Source organism: Chroicocephalus ridibundus, chromosome 4, assembly GCF_963924245.1.
Source record: "Chroicocephalus ridibundus chromosome 4, bChrRid1.1, whole genome shotgun sequence".
Lineage (NCBI taxonomy): Eukaryota > Metazoa > Chordata > Aves > Charadriiformes > Laridae > Chroicocephalus > Chroicocephalus ridibundus.
The window spans coordinates 31179188-31198823 of NC_086287.1; the positions used below are offsets into that span (position 1 = coordinate 31179188).

The 19636-nt window shown below is 39.1% G+C and overlaps 1 protein-coding gene across 3 annotated transcripts; it reads left to right on the forward strand.

Moving 5' to 3' along the window:
- Positions 1-354: 354 nt before the first annotated feature.
- On the forward strand, positions 355-16732 carry MBIP (MAP3K12 binding inhibitory protein 1). Of its 3 annotated transcripts, none has more exons than XR_010070760.1 (9): positions 355-553; positions 4911-5030; positions 6729-6950; positions 7061-7157; positions 8634-8699; positions 10418-10570; positions 12892-12989; positions 14464-14564; positions 15755-15846. XR_010070760.1 is itself a non-coding variant. In XM_063332684.1 (9 exons), exons 1-9 carry the CDS (start codon positions 422-424, stop codon positions 15863-15865), a joined length of 1035 nt encoding a protein of 344 aa, XP_063188754.1. In that variant the 5' UTR covers positions 355-421; the 3' UTR covers positions 15866-16732. The 3 variants fall into 3 exon arrangements, 2 of the variants coding, with proteins under 2 accessions (XP_063188754.1, XP_063188753.1); XM_063332684.1 differs by having other exon boundaries at positions 14526-14564; positions 15758-16732; XM_063332683.1 differs by having other exon boundaries at positions 14526-14564; positions 15755-16731.
- The last annotated feature ends 2904 nt before the right edge of the window (positions 16733-19636 follow it).

The window sequence follows — 19636 nt, forward strand, 5'->3', positions numbered from 1 at the left end:
ACGGGGCTGGAGAGACAGGTACTGCGGGAGAAGATCCCCCTCACACCACAGGCAAGGCAGCCCCGGGGGGCAGAGGGGACCGGGCAGAGCCTATCCAGGACTGCCAGGCCTGAGGCTGCACAAGACCGGGCCCTGCTGCCGCAGCCGAGAAGCTGCCCCTAGCCGCCCGCTCCTACGCGCTGGGGCAGAGCAGGCCTTACTCGAGCAAGGCAGCCCAAGAAGAACCCCTCGACCCCAGAGCCAGCCGTTATCCCCCCGGCCCGGCCATGTTAGCCGGCCGCAGGGGCGCAGCCCCCAATTGGCTGCCGCGCCTGTCCATCATCCCCCGGGGGCGGGGCCAGCGGGCACGGCCACCCGAGGGGTTCGTCATCGCGGCGCGACGGCGGGGACGCTGTTGGCGGCCGCGGCCGGGCCCGGTGTCATGGCGGCGGCAGCGGCGGCGGCGCCCAGCTCGCTCCAGCCCGGCGACCACGCTACGGAGATGGGCGCCGACCCCGCGGCCTCGGAGGTGGCGAGCAGCGCCCTGCGCTCCCTGGCTGGGCTGGCGGGGCAGGTGAGTGTGGGGCGGGCGGAGAGGGTGGCCTGGGGCAGGGCTGGCCCGGGCGCCGCGGGCCCCGCAGCGCGCCCGGCTCGCCCCGCCCGCCCCGCCTTGGGGGCCCGAGTAGGGCCTGTTTATGCCTCACCCCGGCCTGCGGGGCCTTTGTGGGCTGCAAGGGTGAAGGACGGCGCCGGAGAGAAAAGAAGCCTGCCGCAAACGAGGGAGCGGCCTCGCTTCTGGGGGCTGTTTGACGCCTGCCTCCTATGAGGGCTGGGGGCCGACGGGGCCGGCTGCAGCCCTCCTGGCCTGGGCAGCCCCAGGGTGGGTGTCCTGCTGCTGCCTCTCACCGTCTTGGCCGTGCCTTCGCCTCTTGGGACGCCTCATGCCACCTTGTAGCGTGACGGATGATCTCTCCCATGAGAAACTGCAATCTGCCTAATTGCTGTATCTTAACAATTAATGATTCTGAATTGAAAAGCTACTAAAAGCTTACTGTGCATTAAATCAAAATAAATGATCAGGAGCTTGAAGCTAGCCTTGCCTTGGTAATAACGTACTATGAAACACACAGTGCATCTCAGTGGGTCAGAATTTTTAAAGCAGCTTTGCTCTGTGGTACTTAAGTTGAAACACCTACTTTAGGTTTAGTAATGGCTATGAATTATTTAACAGATGTTACGGTAGTGGTGGGAGGCCCTTATCAGGAGAAGGTTTTAGTAACAACTTAATTATTACCATAAATAATTTACAGATTAATTCCTTTTCCACTGTGGAAGTGTGTATGTGGTTCTGTGAAGGCAGTAGAAGCACAGTCTTGCTTCTGAAATTAGACAGCATTTTGAAGGTTGGGGCCGTCAGATGATGAGTGAGATCTGCAGGAGATTATATAACTTAATATATGTTTACATTACAAAAATACTCAGAAATGGACTTAGATACAGAGGCAGTTTAGTAGTAGCTGCTGGCTGATCTGCAATTATTTTTTTAGAGCATTTCAGCTCTCATCTGAATAGAATTGTGTATTTCCTTCTCACCTCAAAGTCTGCTAGTAATTGTCTCTGTTTTCAAACAAAAGTCATCCAAAATTAAGTGCCTGAAAATTCCTCTCTCTAAAGTGATTAAAATCTACCCTAGCTTTTGAACAAGACTGCAGTGCTGAACAACTTGATGATCATACACTGCTGATCCATAGGATTACTGAAATGGGAAAACTATCTGTGTATTGAGGAAGAAATATCCCATAATTCTTCCTGGTGAAAATTCTAAGTGTAATCAATGAAGAACTAGTGACTGTCACTTTATCCAGATGCGAAACTGTCATTCATGCTATTGTTCTTACAGTGTTAACATGAGTGAAAAGCTGAACTCTTGTATTTATGAAAAACGCAAAGAAGAATAAAGAAAAAGTTTCCTAAGCTCTTAACTAGGGTACCCACCACAAGTTGAATGTAGTTTTGAAAACAATTAATTAAACACACTAGTTTCTCTCTCTTCTTCAGTGGCTTACTTGTTCTCCAAAGTTTGCTGTATGTCTAGCATGTCACTGGAGAGAGCTTAGTGGTTTTTAACAAGATATGGGTGTGCACAGACAATTACAAGAGACTAGTTTAGAATTGCTGCATCCCCTCAGTGGAGTTGCAGTAGTTGTGGTGCAGAGTAAAAGTGTCTTCATTGGCATTTGGAGTGTATTCTTTCCATGGAAACAAAGCCATTTTACTGTGCACTGCACTGAACTGTAAGTAGGGGTCTGGTTGCTCCCTTTTAGCTGAGAAGGCCCTTTTAATTGCTAAGTCATGATTGGTTACAGTTGTTGAGTTACACTCTTGTCTGCCAAGACTTGAGTTCCGGTAGATTTAACTGTGATGTTTTACCAGCTTACTGACTCTAGCAATCCATCTGGCATTTTTGACTGAAACTATGGATTCCCATGTCCATTTTATAGAGATCAGTGAACACATGCCAGATTGTTAGCTGTCACAGTTTGTGATCCATCGTGGTAGTTTGAGTTGGATTTATGCTAGCAGATTGGACTGTAAACAGGAATATTTCTGGCACATGAATTTTTTTTACTAGAGCTATCACTTGCAGCACAGTGACTAGGAGGACATCTGGGCATAACAGCTCTTAAAACCAATATGACTGATCGTGAAAAGTTCTTTAAACCCCAAGTGACAGTCAGTGTCTTTCATAAAACAGTTTCAAAGGGCTGAAATGACTTATGATCCTGTAAATTGCTACAGAATAGTCTGTGGACTTGTAAATATGCAAAGGCTTTGAAGTTACCAAATCACAGAATTTATAAACCTCTTGTCACAGTTCTTATGGGTAGAAGGATATGAAACACTGAGAAAACTAATTCTGTTGTACTAGAAACATGTTTGGATGAAGGCGGGGTTTATTCTTTGCTTATATTTAAAAATGCTGTCTATGAGTTTAAAATATCGCTGGTCTCTAAATTATTCTAAGAGAAAAGCTCTACTGGTTTCGCACATTGAACTCCCTGGACAGGAGTTACATGCTATGATATGAAGGCACACATCATCTGATTCTTTTGAAAAAGGAGGCTTATTAGGAAATTGCAGCAGGACTCCTATTTTGTTGCATTACGATGTCTTACATCTACACCTTTTTTACCTTGTCAGTGGACTGTAATGCAGCATACAGCAGATGTTACTCTAGAAACTTTGGGAAGAAATACGTGCTTCAGATGACCATGTGTGCACAGTGGCTTAATTCTTAAAATAAAGTTCTATTCTTACTGAATTCTAAATACATTCTTGATTTTGCAAGGTGTTTAAAACTAGTATTTCCTAAAACAATTGCATTTCCTACCTCCTGTGTAGTTTAAGTACTAAACAGTAATAACCATTTGTATGAAAATTATCTAAAATACACTATATATTTAGTCAGACCATCTCCTTTGATATGTAATTTGGAATCTTAACATTGGATTTAACAAGGCTGTTCTTTGACTAAAGAAGGAAGGCTCAAGCTTATAGTTCCTTACATACAAAATTGTGGTAATGCTGGGGTTTAAAACTAGCGTAGAACAACTTAGTGTGCCCTGCTTTGCCTTCAGAGTGATGGGGGCATTCTTATGTTTAGTTCTCATTGTTTACTCATACACTGTGAGGTGGATTCAGGAAAGAAGTGCATATGCATCTGTGTTCTTGTCCATAATATTTGATGCTGTTAGAAGTTAGATGTCTGTATACCATATGTTAAAGGTCACTTTTGTCTTCTGCCTGAGGTCTCTTTTTTAACTTTTTTTTTATTATTTAAAAGAAATAAAATAGAAGGAGTGATATGTAGATGTACAAATATGCATGTGAGTTGGAATTGTGTGTCTCAGAGTACTTGTATGTCCTCTTGATTTTAAACAAGAGTTTTATCTGTATTTGGAATTTGGGGGATTGCTTATGGGTTGTTTGGTTGGAGAACAACCTGCTTGGCTTTGGGAAATAAAAGTGCTCATTAGTTCAAGATCTTGAGAAGAGCTTTAGTGTAACAAAAATGGCAAAGATGGGTGTCAAAGTGTGTAGTTCATAAGTGATTTTTAACAATCAGCTTTGTATTAGAAAGTGAAAGTTTATTTTTAACTTATAGAAGATACATAGATCATTTAAATAAAATACCAGATTCACTGTGTGTGTTTCTCTTTATTGCTTTGGGAGTTAAATATTGCAATTCCTTGCCAAAGAGAATAGACTATGGCAATTGTTATTTTGATCTGAATGCTTATAAAGGAGAATAGTGTGATTTGGAAATGGGTTTCATAGTGGTGCTGTGTAGTCTAGAGTTGGTTTACTCTTGAGATTTTTTTAAAGATTTTTTTTTTAAATGCTTATTTTTACTATAAAGCCTCCTTTGGATTAGCAGCAAGTAAAAATTTCAAGAATGTGGCATGGTGCAGTATCAAGACCTTGGTCATAAAGGCTTAGATAGCCTTGCAAATCTCAGAATAAAATAGATGAACGTACAGGAGACTGCCATTCAGGGCGCGTTTCTTCCTACTTGTGGTTCTGTCACCTGCTAAAAGAAAAGATTTGAGCGATTAACATGAACAGTATGTTTTTGTATGATAGTTAATGAATTGAGAATTGACTAATGTTAAAGATCAAATTAATACAATGGAAGTGTGATGAAGCAGTAAGGAATTTTGAATTTTTCAATATACTGTACAAATAGTAGCTTACTTTGAAAATGACAGCTGCTTCAATTATAATTAATGTCAAACCTTTCCAATGTCCTCATATAAAAATGGGGGCTGTATGAGATTGAGCGTAATTGTTGTCCTGTAGAAGTCTTGTATACTTTTGTGATGTTAATAACAACGTAATTTTTTTTGTGTGTTTCTTTTGCCCTCTTGAAGCTTAACCTTGGAGATGATATCGTGAAAGTTGTAATCGATTGGAGCAAGCTTCAAAGCACATCAGCACTTCAGCCAACATTGCTCTTTAGTGCACTTCAGCAACATATTTCATGTTTGCAGGTAAATATTTCATTGGACACATTCGACTTGTCAAAAGTCATCAACAACTAAACTGTAAAATTTCAGTTGTTTTGATCTCATATTGCTATATCCAACAAAAAAGCATGTAAAAGTATTACACGTTCGGGATTCCACTGTGCTTCATAGGTACTCACACTTTCAGATTTTTCAGATTAGTGGTGGAAATAGCCACTGTAGTTGAGCAGGCTGAATAAATGCAGCCTCATTGATTTCTAGACTTGCATTGTAAATGTGATACATTTCCATCTATGGTGGGTTATAATTAAGCAATAAGACACGGCAGGTGTGTGTCATGCTATGATAATGATTCCATGCGTTGGGTGAGTTTTGAGGCTCATGGAGTGCTTTCAGTGGTTCAAGAAGTGGCATTATCCCAGCATGACACATCCTGGAGTGTCTTACTGCAATTAAATATATTTTCAGCGTAGGTTTTTTTTTTTTAAAAGAGTAATTTCTTTGACATTAATGTCTCATCTTGCCAAGTAGCCAGTCACCATTACTGTCATTTCTTTTTAACTATTTGAAACTTTCCAACCCTGCCAAAAGTACATGTAATTTAGTTGCATGGCTCAACAAAATGCATGAGCAGTTTGTCAGCTGGTTTTGACCTTGATAGTTCATCTGCAAAAGGTGGGGATTTGAATACCATTTTTTTGCTTGAGCTAGTCAATGAATTATTTCAGGTGTGTAGTACTGAGAGGGTGAAAAAGGAAGTTACTGTATTTGCTTGTCTGTAGGTAAAAGAAAGACCCTTTATGTTTTCCAGACATCCACCAAATCTTTGGTGGGATAAACAAAAAGAGAAAATATGCAAGATAAAAGCAAGTAAAAATTACATCCAACTGTAAGAACACTGCAAAGAGGAATTTGATTCCATTTCAGGAAATGTGACTGGTAAAAATCACGTAGTCTTTAAAAAAATAAAAATAATTTATAAAGGGAAAATAAGCAGTGAAATTCAGACTAGATGAAACTGGTAAAAATTAAAAAAGGTGTGACATATATATGTATTGAGGTTTTGTTACTACATCTTGTGTAGGAGTTACTGCAGTAGAATAATAAGCATTTATTTTTGCTGCTACAAATGTCAGTGCATTCTCTCATTTAATTTCATGACCTAAGTAGATAATCAACCGTGTCAAGAAAAGCATGGGTTAAGGATAACACCTATATATTTCATGTCTGTGTTCTCTCATTCACTTGGGCAACTGCAGTTTCAAGTGGAGAATGTAGTGCTGTGGTGATAAAGTAAAGGCTTTACAGTGTGAAAGCACTGGCTTTCATGTTAAGGAGGAAAAATACTAAGCCTTGCTGTTCTGAGTAGGCATTTGAATGACATGTTAATTAAGTGGCATTGGTGCTAGTGATTGAAGCTTTGATTTAGCTAGTAACAGATGAGTAGCAGGCAGATTTTTGCAGAAATTTGGGACTTTTCCTATACAAACCTCTAAAAGGCACAGGTCAAAAAGGTCAGAATTGTGGTGTGCACAGTATTTGAAACTATAGCTTTTTTTTTTTTTTTTTCATTTTATTACTGTGTTCCATCAGAGGCAGATGTTTTAATTCCTAAAATTATTTCCGTTGGTCTGTTTTAGAAATTGTAATAGTATTCGGCTCTTTGCTTTTGGGATTTTTTGGCTTTTTTTTGACACCTAACATACTGTTTTCTTTGTTCAGCCTCTTTTAGAAAAACTCCAGTCATTGATTAAAGAGGAAAATGTAGGCCATGTTGAACTTGCAGGTAAAACAGAAGGCCAAACTTGTGAAACAAGTTTAGATGTTTATGATGGTAACTGTCAGACTGAAGAAAAGTATGCAAGTTATGACTTGGGAGATCTGAAGGATTCTCATATTAATTTTGATCCAGAGGTGGTCCAAATAAAAGCTGGAAAAGCAGAAGTAAGTGATTTACCTATATTTAAAAAAAAAAAAAGAAAAGTAAAAGACCTTTGTACATTTTAAATTTAAAGAATGAAATAGATATATGCCATCATGTTTATTACCTGCAGATTGACAGGCGGATATCAGCCTTCATCGAGAGGAAACAAGCTGAGATCAATGAAAATAATGTCAGGGAATTTTGCAATGTTATTGATTGTAATCAAGGTAACTGGCTAGCCAGACTTTAATCTTCATAGCAATTTAAGTGTTTTTTGTTTTCTGTTTTTTTTTTTTTTTTTCCAAAAGCACTACTCTGTATTTAAAACAGAACTTTATTTTAAGAGTAACTTTGTTTTAAAGTTAAGAACTTGCATGTGAACTGCAGATGTTGTCAGACAAAAAAAGAAAGTAGTCACTGGATGACAATGTTTAATGCATCCCATACAGAGAGATTATAGCTATTGCTGCCTTCATTTTAAGAACTGCTATCTTAAATCAGGTGACTTCATAGCTATTGTTCCCAACGTTTTAACTAGATGTTCCTTACAAAATCAACAGAATTGCAATTCAGAGACGCCTTGTGAATTGCATATTCAAATTGAAGTTACTTTAATGCTAGTTAAATTACAAAGAAGTATTTTTTGCAATCAATTTGAATTACTAACTACTTAGAATAACTTTTTCCTTTCAACATTACTCACACTACTGGTGTTTTTTAATGCAGCAACTGGCACAAAGTAACCAAACAATCTTACATCCATCTGCTAGGCTGGATCCCATTAGCACGATCAGTAACTGTGTAACCGAATGCGTCTTAAAAGTGAAGACACTTTTATATACATAAGTAGTACGGAGACATTTTCTAAGTACCCATGAACCCAGATGTGCATTGTCTCTGTGATGTACTTATGCTTTTAGAGATCAAAGCTTATTGTTCCGTAAGCTTTATAGGAAGAGAATTTAACTCCTTGAATATTAGTTGGAATGAAAATGACATCTGAAGTCTAGTAGAATATGCTAGATAGTAAAATACTGATTCCTAAGATTGTTAATTACATACAGAAGAAATGATGATAAGACCCTCCTTTGTATGTTCAGGCATAACAAAATATATGTAAAGCTTTGGTGTAATGAACAGAGATTAAAATATAAACATAAGAATAAAGTTAGATGGTCTGTACTGTAGGTTTTTATGGTTAAACAAATGAAAGAAGTCACAGGCATCAGAATAAATGCAGGAAGGTGAGAAAAGAATGCTCATGAGTAAACCAGAGCAGTCTAAAAATAGGAGAACGGTTTCAAAAAAGGACATAAAAACCAGAGTAACGGTGGTAAGCAGGGAAAAGACTTCTATCCAGGAAGAAAGAAATAAGTTAAAGAGAAACGCAGTGAAAAGTAAAAACCAAATAAAATGTAAATTTGAATAAACTTGGTCCTGATCCAATAAACTTTTATATACACATGTGCATACGTTTATATAAGTGACTTACCCAATTAAAACCAGTAGGTCCATGCAAGTGTGTGTAATTATTAATGAGCAAGTGTTTGTAGAATGAATGAAATAGTTCTTATGCTTTTATTGTATGAAAAATTTTAATTAGACTTGTTAAAAGCCTCAAAGCTGATGATGGTTAGAATATTTTAAATTATAAATACCTAATTAGGACCTCACTTTTTATATTATTATTATTATTTGTTTAGAAAATAGCTGTGCCAGAACAGATGCAATTTTCACACCCTATCCCGGATTTAAAAGCCATATAAAGGGTAAGCAACTATTTTAATACCCATTTATTAAAAGTGTCCAGATAGAACAGCACTGATGAATTTTTGATTTAAAAACTTCTTATAAAATGCTCAAGAAATGCAAACTTAACGTACTGATTTTTTTACTCTAGTGAGTAGTTTTACATCTTCACTTACTTCTCCAAGTTTTTCAATCCTGTAACTGTTTTGTTAAGCTGATGGTTGTGCACTAAAGATCAAAAAAAAAAAAAGTGGCCTATTTTCATTGTCTGAAAGGAAAGATGCAAAACATAAAGCAGGACAGAGAAGCTGAACTATTCTTGGCTTTTCTTCTAAGGTGAAACCAGCATCCAGTTAAAGAATTGAGATTAAATAAAATTGTCTTCTATTATTGTGTTAGTTAGTGTAAGTATATTGAATTAGAAAATAGTTTTGGGACACAGTGGAAGTTGCGAGATAGGTTTATGGGAAGCGACATGCTGGGGAACAAGCTTACCACTGCACTACCCTTTTGGAAAGGAGTAAATAGCGTAGAAATGATTGTCCAGCAGAAGTTATGTATCAAAGATTGCTTGGCCATCTACTACTCTTTAGGTGTATGCAAGTTGCTCTGTGTTTAAAAACAAGCAAGTAAAATCTGCAAAGTGAGAATGAAAGTAACCCTCTTCCATTTTTGAGAGTGGTAGTATTCAGTTATCCACTTGATATTGGTTCTAGAAACTAATTCATTATACTGAATTCTAAAATTCAGAATAATACTGTGAAGCACAATGATAGGTATAAGCATTAAAAGGTCTGACGAGCTAAGAGGGAGGTGGGGAAGTGAGTTTGAGTTTAGAAACTTTCACTAAGAACTCCTTTCAGTGGTCACTTTTTTAAGCTGAGTGCTAGTTTGTAACTTGGATGGTAGTGCATTATAGGAAAAAAGAAAAGTTTGCGCTTCAAGTAACTAAAACCTGAACAGTTCATAACTGAAACACGAATAACGCTTAGAAAGGAATTGGAAATAAAACCAGCATAAACTGAAGCAAAAATGTAACATGGGGCCTTCATGAAGTACTGAATAAGAAGTGTGTGCTTCAGTGTCTGGAGTTGACAGCACAGTCTTTAAGTCTGCAGTACACTGCAGAAGTCCTATCAGGAAGGACATGAGAAATGACTGTGATTTAAAGAGAAGTGACCAAAATCTTCTGATGAAGGCATGGTTCAGAGGGGGAGAAGATAGACCCAGAAGCAGCTGAACCAGTCATTAAAGCTGTTCCCTGAATAACAAAAATAAGAAGAGAACTTTTCTTGCTGAGATTCGGAGCGGTTCTTCTAGTTGTATACCTCCCCTCATCTTCATGTATTTATGATGCTTCCTGTAGTATTAGGTCTGGCCTCTTCTTTGCATTCATAACAGCTCACATGTGCAACTGCTGACATAGATATCGGGTTTTCTGCTATTTATCAGCAGCTGATGACAAATTCTTGATACTGCCATTCTACATGAATGTATGAGTAATTCTTTTACTTTGCATATGTAAGGTCCTAGGTTTTTGTTTAGTTTAGTTTAGTTATTCATGCAAAAATAAGAAAATACTTGAACCTTTGATCTTAATGTGTGTGGACCCTTCACGTGGGAGACTGGTGTGAAAATGATTTAACACAGGTTTTCATATTTTAATATTGATTGTTTTAGTTAGATGTACTTTGTCTTTCATCTGCATATATGTTAAATTTGTGTTCTCTTTACCTAGTTTCTAGGGTAGTAAATACATACGGACCTCAGACTAGATCTGAAGGAGCACATGGGTCCAGTCACAAAGCCACTGTACCCATTCATGATTGTGGAAACCAAGCTGTTGAGGAGAGATTGCAAAACATTGAAGCACACTTACGGTTACAAACAGGTTTGTATCATGTTTTAATTGCGACGTCAGCATGCCAGTTTGTACCGCAGTTATCATTACTGTAGTAAAACTGGGCAAGTCTATGAAAACTGTGACTGTAAAAACAGTGGATAGATCCACTGAAGGTTTTAGTAACCCTAAGTACTACAGTCTAATGTTTAGGTTCTTATACCCAAAATGGAACCCATATGTATGCGCAAATTAGGATGCAGAGTTAGTAAATCTACACTTGTGGTAGTGGCAAACGAGAGGCACTTCAGAACAGGATTTAAAACAATCTGGAATATTTGGAGGTAGGGCTTCTCCACAGCCAGTGGAGTCTTTCTGCCTTGACCCACCAAACAGGAAAAGCTGAGGTTAGGACTCAGTCCTGCTTCATGGATGTCTTGTGGGCTGGGAAAGGGATGAACCCAAAAGACAACCTGAAACCTTTTCCTAAAGGTGGATGATTCTTGAAATACAGTTAGGTGAGAAGCTTATTTCCCAGAATGTGGGAAGCTTGTTGTCAATACTTCCCTTTAGCCATGCAAACATGAGTCCACACCTTTCACTAAAGTAAAAGCTGTAGCCACCAGGCTAATGACTTGTTTTAAGTAGTTGCTTTCCTCACTCCAGCTTTCTAGAATATAAATCAATGAGGCACTTATGAAGGAGGAATCTGTATTTTTCCTGAAAAATGTTTTCAAAACAGAACAGAAGTCCAGATCTTCACCTAATAAAGTGAACATTCTAAGCATTGTGCTGCAGACGCACTGACTTTTTTTCTCTTCTGAATACTGAATAGATGCCAGTCCATTCTCTAAGAACATGGTGAACATTGACTAGATTACTAGACTCCTGTGAACGCATACCGGATCAAAGTCCTCTGGCAGCAAGTAGAGTAAGCTACTCATAAATACTGTTGAGGCAGCAGTCAGAACTTGACTCTCAGCTGTAGAGCTATCTCAAAAATAAGGTGGTTTTTGTGCATGGAAATAGAATTTGCAAGTAGATGGCCAGCATTAAGGTAACAATGTGTATTATGCATATCAGGGATAATGATTGGGGGTAGCTAAGGAGGGGCCCTTGCTTCCAAGTTGTGCCTATAATTTTGTTTGAAGGAACAGGTCAGCTAAACTACAGTATAGGGGAAGAGCATGAAAGTGTGCAATTCCAGCTCAACTCCTGTCCAAATCAGCATTCCTGGGGAAGGTCTCAAGGTCATTTGTTACTTACCTCAGTAGCTGTGCAAAAAGTATTCATCTGAACTGGTGACCTGCCTTAGCTACCTGCTGGCCAGTTTTTGTTTCTGATGGCTGAAAGAGTTGTTCTTGACTCACCTGCTGTTTTTCAGAATGGCTTCTTCTAGTGCTAGTACTGCTCTTTTCCCTTTACATTAAGAGACAGCAATATTCAGAAGAGTGAGAGGTTAGCCGATTTAATTAGTAGCTGCTGAGTGATGAGTAGAGAGCAGAACTGAAGGAGGGAAGCTACCCGCAAAATTGCCTGTCTGAAGTGAGGAAATAGATGAATGGTAAAAAAAACCCATTAGTGCTTATTTCAGTAGTTTGTGGAATAGAATTGTCTTACCTAACAGACCTAGAAAATAAATGGAAATGTCTGGCGTGTCTTTTGATCAGTTCTGTTCTTACATGGGGAAATAAGCCCAAGCTGCTGTAGTATAGCTGCAAATGGCAAATGGGTTGAGGTGGGTTTTTTTGTTGCTGTTGTTTTTGTGGTGTTTGAGGGTTTTGTTGGTTTTTTTTGTTGTTGTTTGGATTTGGTTTTTTGTTTGTTTGTTTTTGCCAAAGCTCTGGTATTCCATTCCACACACACATTCCCCACCCCTGCTTCTCTCATCTGTCGCCAGGTAAGCACTGTTCTGTGTCAAGCACAACTCATACCTGTCCTCTAACTTCTGATGCTCAGAGGAGATAGGTTTCCTTCAGAACAATCTTAGATATCAATGCTGAATTAATGTGTGGTCTGCCATCCCATTTGCTTCCTCCTGGTGCTGCTGTCAGTTTTGAAGTGGTAACATTTGGTGTGTGATCAATGTATTGTAACAGCGATCATAAGTTGTTCCAGGGACCCTGTCAGACATATTTCAATCACTTCCATAAAGTTGTCTGTTGGCTTCACTGACTGCACTGGCTTATCAATCAGGTTTTACCCTGAATCATTTTAGTTACCCTTCCTTTTTATTCCATCCGCTCATTCTGTTTCAGCTACTGCTTGATAGCTGGACTCGAAGAATTCACCTGCAAAACTTGCAATCTTTAGTTTAAAAAGTTATTCAAGTGCTTTTCCTGATTTCTTTGTGTTTGTACTGGTGTGTTTAGGTGGTCCTGTGCCAAGAGACATTTATCAGAGAATTAAGAAGCTTGAAGATAAAATCCTTGAGCTGGAAGGACTGTCTCCTGAATATTTTCAATCTGTAGTAAGAAATTCTCTCAACTTCTTTTAGCATAGCTAAATGCATTTGGGACTTTTGTGCTTAAATCTTTGGTGTATGGACAAAAACCTAAGGAGTCAGAGAGCAGACACTTTTGGTAGACAACTCTGGCTTGGTGTAATGGTTATATTTCATGTGGACCATCTATGTAAGTTCATATTTCTCTGCCTAATTTCTCATTTGAAAGAAAATAGTATTTGTGGGGGGAGGGGGGACGAATTGCAGCCACCCAAGCTTAACTAATGTGTAAGAAATCATAGAATGTTTTAGGTTGGACGGGACCTTAAAGATCATCCAGTTCCACCCCCCCTGCCATGGGCAGGGACACCTCCCACTAGACCAGGTTCCTCAAAGCCCCATCCAGCCTGGCCTTGAACACTTCCAGAGTTATAGAATCATAGAATGGTTTAGGTTGGAAGGGACCTTAAAGATCATCTAGTTCCAGCCGCCTGCCATGTATTGTATGAAATGTATCATACAGGTTGTATTTGTGTGTCATGTCCCCCCCTGCCTTTTGTTTCTTATGACAAGAAAATTGACTAAACTTTTGATCTCAGTGCAAATCATTAATGGCTTAAATCAGCTGAAATCTTTTGGGCTCCTGTACAGGATTTGATTACTAAAGATCAGCTATGTGAAATAACTTCCAATAGGATGAGAGAGTAAACCTTTAAAAGGTTGGTTTGTGTGATTTTATGACTCTTGGTTTCTTTGTTGCTAGTCTTCGGGCAGAGTCTTTGGGCAGCCTGAACAGTAAACCTTATTCTTCACTCACCAAAGATGATTAGGGCAAAGAGAACATTGGTCGTTACTAAATCAGGGTCTGCTTGGCTGTAGAAATTTCTTGTCTGTTATCTTGCTCTTCTTTCCCCACATAACAGTAAGAATGCCTCTTTTACTGTTGATCATATTTTAATTTATATCTTCTCCCTTGAGACCAGCCAAAGAAGAGTGAACAATTAAAAATCAATAACAATATTGATCAATTTTTGTTTCGTTTTTTTTGTTTGTGTTGGAGACCAATGAAGTCCTGTATTTGTGAGGCTATTCCTTCAAGTTGTTGGAAACCAGAAGTTAAAACATATACTTTTATAGGCTGAAATTTCCGCAGAAAGTGCTTTAGGATCTTCTGTAGAATGGGGATCTGGGAAAAATTTGTGATGGTGGCAGTAGTAGTGTTGCATACATATTGGTGTGGATACAGGAAAATTTTAGGGAGAAAAATACTGACAGTTTCAAAAGCTGGGTATTGATCTTGGTTTTGTCTGAAGGAAGCTTCAGTTAAGTTGTTATTTGTTGGCTGCCAAGCACAGAGAAGCTTCAACAGCTTCTGACTGCTCTCCAGTAGTATTTCTCGTGATCCAAAGTACACTTAATTATAAAAAAGATTTCTTTAATTCATGGAATGGCAGTCAGTGTTCTTTCTGTACTTTAAAGACTCTTGTCAACGTTGTTACAGAATTACTTGTGGTCCTCTGTCAGTGCAACATTAAGGCTGTTTTGATTATGTCTTTTCTTTAGAGCTGTTCTGGCAAGAGGAGAAAGATTCAACCTCCCCACGTAAGTGCTGTTAACTTTTGTTTACCTTAAGTTTAGGATGTTCTGAGTGAAAAGTAATCAAAAGTTGTACCAAGCAAGTATCTTAACTTCTCAGAAACAGCTGCATCAGTATTGGATAGGCTGCTGACAAAAAAAGAGAGGGAAGGAGAAAGAAAGTTAATGTGTGTCACAATGAAATGAGTCTTGTATGAGTCTGTACTAGGGTATGTTAGTTAGTGTTTTTACCAGTTAGAAGGATGATAGAACAAAATAAATCTGTAATTATGTTAATCAAGCTGGGGGTAAAAAGCAATATGTGAATTCTGATCAGACGCCTGGTAACATCTTCTGGTTTTGTTTTGTGGCTTGGTGTTTTTTGTTGATTTTTAATTTTTTTTTTTTATTCACTTTATTAGTTTATGAAGAGACAATAAAAGTAGAAATGTCTGGCTCGGAAAAAGTGTTGCAGAGCTACCTGACATTATGGTAGATATTAACCTAAGTCAGTGAGACTTTCCATTTTCACACCACCATCATGGGATGCGGGGAATGCATTAACCACATACTTCAGGCCACAAGAGAGAATTTCTTCTCAGTGCAAGTGAGACCGTAGCTGGAACACTGTCTGCTATTAGCCATCACACTTGGAGACGGATGGATGGGGGAAAGTGCTTAGAATGGGATGTGGGCCATCTGAGACCTGAGGAAGTAGGCTTGTTTACATGAGAAAAAAATCCTCCATATTTTGAAATATCCTGAGGTATTTTTTATAAAAAGTATGATAACCAGTTCTTTGTATAAGAAGAGATCAAAAAAATTGTCAGGTTAATTGGGCACAGAGGAGATTGGTGTTGGGCAATAGGAAATAAATCCTTCATTTGTAAAGCTAGGTTCTACAAGATCTAGATAATCTTGTCCAGTGTTTTAACATCAAAGAATTTTGTGGTGTTTTTTTTTTTATGAACGGGTTAAACAAGCATCTAATGGAAATAGCCTGGATATATTGATCCATGATTAGGACCGTCGGTTTCTTCTGAGTTTACATTCTTTTTCTTTCAAGTTTCAATAGCCATAGACTAGATTCAGACAATTCTGCAAAAGTATTTCTATCATTTAGTGCAATATGCAGTGACCTCAAGTATCAAGTGCTAGGCCACTTCCCTAGCAATTACAAGATGTAAATGATTGTGGGTTTTATTTTGTTCTTTTAGCAGAACTATTCCTTGGCTGAACTTGATGAAAAGATCAATGCTATAAAACAGGCATTACTGAGGAAAACAAAAGAAAGCAAATCCAAGGAGGCTGAGCATCTGCTTCGATAAAAAAAAGAAAAAAAGTCTTTTCAGAATCCTCATCACGCTTTATACATACCTAAACCATAGACCTGAGTAGTGTTCATCGGGGATGACTTTAGCAATGAAAGCAAAGGATGCATATAAGCTTTTTTTGGATGATCTTGAAAGTTTCTTTCAGAAGAACTCATTTAAAAACAGTCTTATTAATGAAATAGTTAGTTTAAAATTAAGAATGTTTTAGGAATAGCATTCTAATAATCCATTCCCTTCTGTTATAAAGGAGGATCGCGTCATTGTTCATATGTGGAAAGTCTTAACCCACATACAAAAGCTACATTTCATGTGTAATTCTTGGTGATTGAGTATTCAAAAGGGCTATCCTTTGAATACTTTTCATGTAAGTAGTTTGCATAGACTTGTGAAATAAAATTAAATACTTCCTCATAAGTGAACTGTCTTAAGAAAAAAAATTACAAACCCACTTGCAGTATGCATGCTTAGCTGCATTTTTTTCTGTATTTGTCACTGTTTTCACAGCTGTTAGAAATGCAGCAAATTGCATTTCTGTTTGAAGGATGGTTATGGAAAACCTCTATGTGTAAATAGAGACACCTGTTCTTCACTTCCTCAGTGTCCTGTAGGAATTAAAACTTCATACCCTGCTAATGAACTTAATATATCTAAAGACTGCTCCAGGGGAGGTTTTGAGAAGCATGACAGCTTCCCTTCCTTCCATATGCATGCTTATGTGACTTCTGAAGCATGGGTGCTGGGTACATAGTTTAAAGTCAGACCTTTGACCACACACTGTAGTGTGATTTTTGTTTGTTGTTGTGTTGTTTGTTTTTTTTAAATAAACCATTTTCTATTTATACCAGTTCTTTAGTTTATTTGCTGTCTCTGTCTTTATTCCAGTTGAGAAGAAAAGTATCAGTTATGGAGGGAGTCTTTTATGTTAAGGGCTCTGCTTACAGCAGTCATTCTATCGATGGCCCTCTCTTGGTCTCTGTGATAGGCGTTACGAACAACACTGACTGGACACAGTCTTGCACTTTGAAGAATTGTAGGCATTTCCTGTGATTTCATGTTCTTATCTAGACTAACATTTATTGTAGCAACTGCACCTAATGTTTCTCTGAATGTGAGCCAGCAGAGGTGGGAGAGGAAGCTGCTTGAGCTCTGGTCCTAGCTCCGGGAAAGAAGACAGCATGATAGTTGCCTGTTCAGATGCTTAGCGTCCACCCAGAAAGAGATTAACCCAAGCAGCCATGAGTGTCCCAAATACAACATTGGATACAAAGACGTACTTTTGCAGTTGAAGACTGTGACCTGCCTATGTGTAGGACCATTACTCAGATTGTATGCTATATATCAGTACGGTATCCTGCAGAGACTTCTTTTGTTATGCAAAGTATTGCCGTTGTTGAAAATCCTGACAGCTCATGTTATTAGGGGTATTTTGGTGAAGCAGCACAGTGAGCTGCAACTTTTGCCTCTAGTAGGTGAACTTTACTTGCTGTCTACAGAACTTTTTTTTTTTTTTTTTTGGTACTGTGTCCCGAGAGCCATAGCTCAAAAGAGTACAGTGTGGATATAATGTGCCCAGCACTGCAATGTTCACACAGGAGCGCTTGCAAGAGCGGTGGGAGGTGTCTGCTAGAACTGGGGACAGGAAGGATGACCAGAGGGGGTTTAGCTTTTATAAAGCAGTAGCTTCTACTCATGTACATCATAATTCAACTACTGGTGGGACGTGCTGGCTAAGTCTACTGCATTTGCACTATGCAGTTTTCTCTGGAAAATTCTGGAGTGAAGCCCTGGAAGAGATTAACCTGTGGCAGATACCTAGGTCTGAAAGATATGTCTAATATTAAATTATGTGTTGTTAGTTTACATTAAAACAAGTGCATGTGTGTGTGTATATATATATATAAAAAAAAATACTTCAGTCCTCATCTGAGGTCAGTTCTTGGAATAAATTGCAAACATGGCTGATTTGCTCAAGGGAGACTGGTACAAAAAGACTGCATTAGCAGTTTCAAAGTGGCTTTTTCTGTAGTGAATTGCCTGCTACTTGAAAGATCTTTGCCATAGGATTCTCCTTCTGCATCTTCTCAAGATGGCAGCAACGTAGCAGTTAAGGGTTGAAAGCATAATGAAGATGAATTGTAGCAAGACAATAGCTAAGGATACAACAGCAGAAGTACTCTGGATGATAACTTATTAGTCCTATATACTTTATCAAATAAATGCTACGGATACACTTGAAAAATGTCAAGGTATTCATCTGGCTTTGTTATTGGACCCTTGCCATTCTTCGGTTTCAAGTTGTTAATTTCTTGTATGCTTAACGCTAATGTGCACATCCTATAAAAATTTTTTGGAAAGATACTCCCTCTGCTACAAGTTGCACGTTAAAAGTAGTTGCAGATTTCAGAGGGCTGCCAAGCTGTTGGAAGTTTCCCTTCCTCCGCTGTGACTTTTATGCATAGAGGGATGGGGGAACAGGACATCGTTCTTGTATTCAGCGCTGCTGTCTTACCAGTTTATCCTTGCTTGCCTTTTGTCTCTTTGGGCTTTAACTTCTGCAACTAACTTCCACTGCACAAACTATTTCTGCAGCAAGAGATGCGTTACCTAATCCACCACATCCCCATAATAAAGGAGATGCAGGATAGACTTCTTACACTATCCATTTTCCAGAACTACCAATTATGCCATTTTTCCTCTGCCCCTGAAACACTACGGTGCTTGCTGACAGGTGGGGCTGCAATAGCTAAAGTCTGAAAGGTAACCACAAACGAAGCAGAAGCAGAGGAAGTGTTTACTGTCTTGGTGGTGTGTTTCAACACCGTGACCAAGACCTTTTTACTGATGGGCTGATCTGCACTCCCTTTCCTCTAAAGGGCCACACCAAGGTGTTCTTAAGAAGAGAACTTTATCTTTGTTAAACATCTTCTTTTCCTCCTCCACTTCCAGCTAGAGGTAGCAGTACAATGTAATACTGAGGGTACCTTCTGGCACACAAGGTTTTCCTCGGGCTGCTCCTGGCATCCAGAAGCCTGTGTAGCGAGAAGCACTGCTGTGCCTGCTGCCTACTACAAAACATTTCTCCTGTGGCAAAAGGCCATTTTTGAATCCACACTGGCCAAAGGACTGGTTTAGATGTGCAAGTTCATTCCAGACAGGGATTTACTGAACAGAGAAAACTATACCGAAGCATTTTTGTAGGTCAGTTAGTTAGGTGATCCAGCTCACCACCCTCCAGCATACGTAATCCTAATAATGTTAAGTGTTCGCCTGGGAAAGGACAGTAGCGCTTCTGTGGAAATAGCTCCACTCCTGCAGCTTGTCTGCAGCTCAGTGAGAACAGCTATCATATGGCAGCAAGCATTCTGCCTGGCTGGCAGTCCAGAGCTCTCTAGTTTGCAAGCAATTTGAGAAGGTTTGCTTCTGGTTTTCGTGTAAGATGGTATCTCAGTCCGTGAGCAAACACACTGCCATAAAAATGATAAACATCATAGAGCAGATTCTTCATTAGCTCAGGCTCACAAGCAAGCGTGCTGTTTACTAAAAGTCTATCCCGCCTTCAAGACGTGGACATTTGAGAGGAGGTCCCAGCACTGGCCCCCACCCCCAGTCAGCAGTAGAAATCCTATTGACATCAGTCACGCGTGAATGCCATAGCCGGATTCTAGGATTTGTTACTGGAGTCACACAAGAGGAAGAAAAGCAATTCTCTTAGGACAGTGTGAAGCCCTAACTTGGTAGTAGATCAAAACCACATGGATTTGGGTT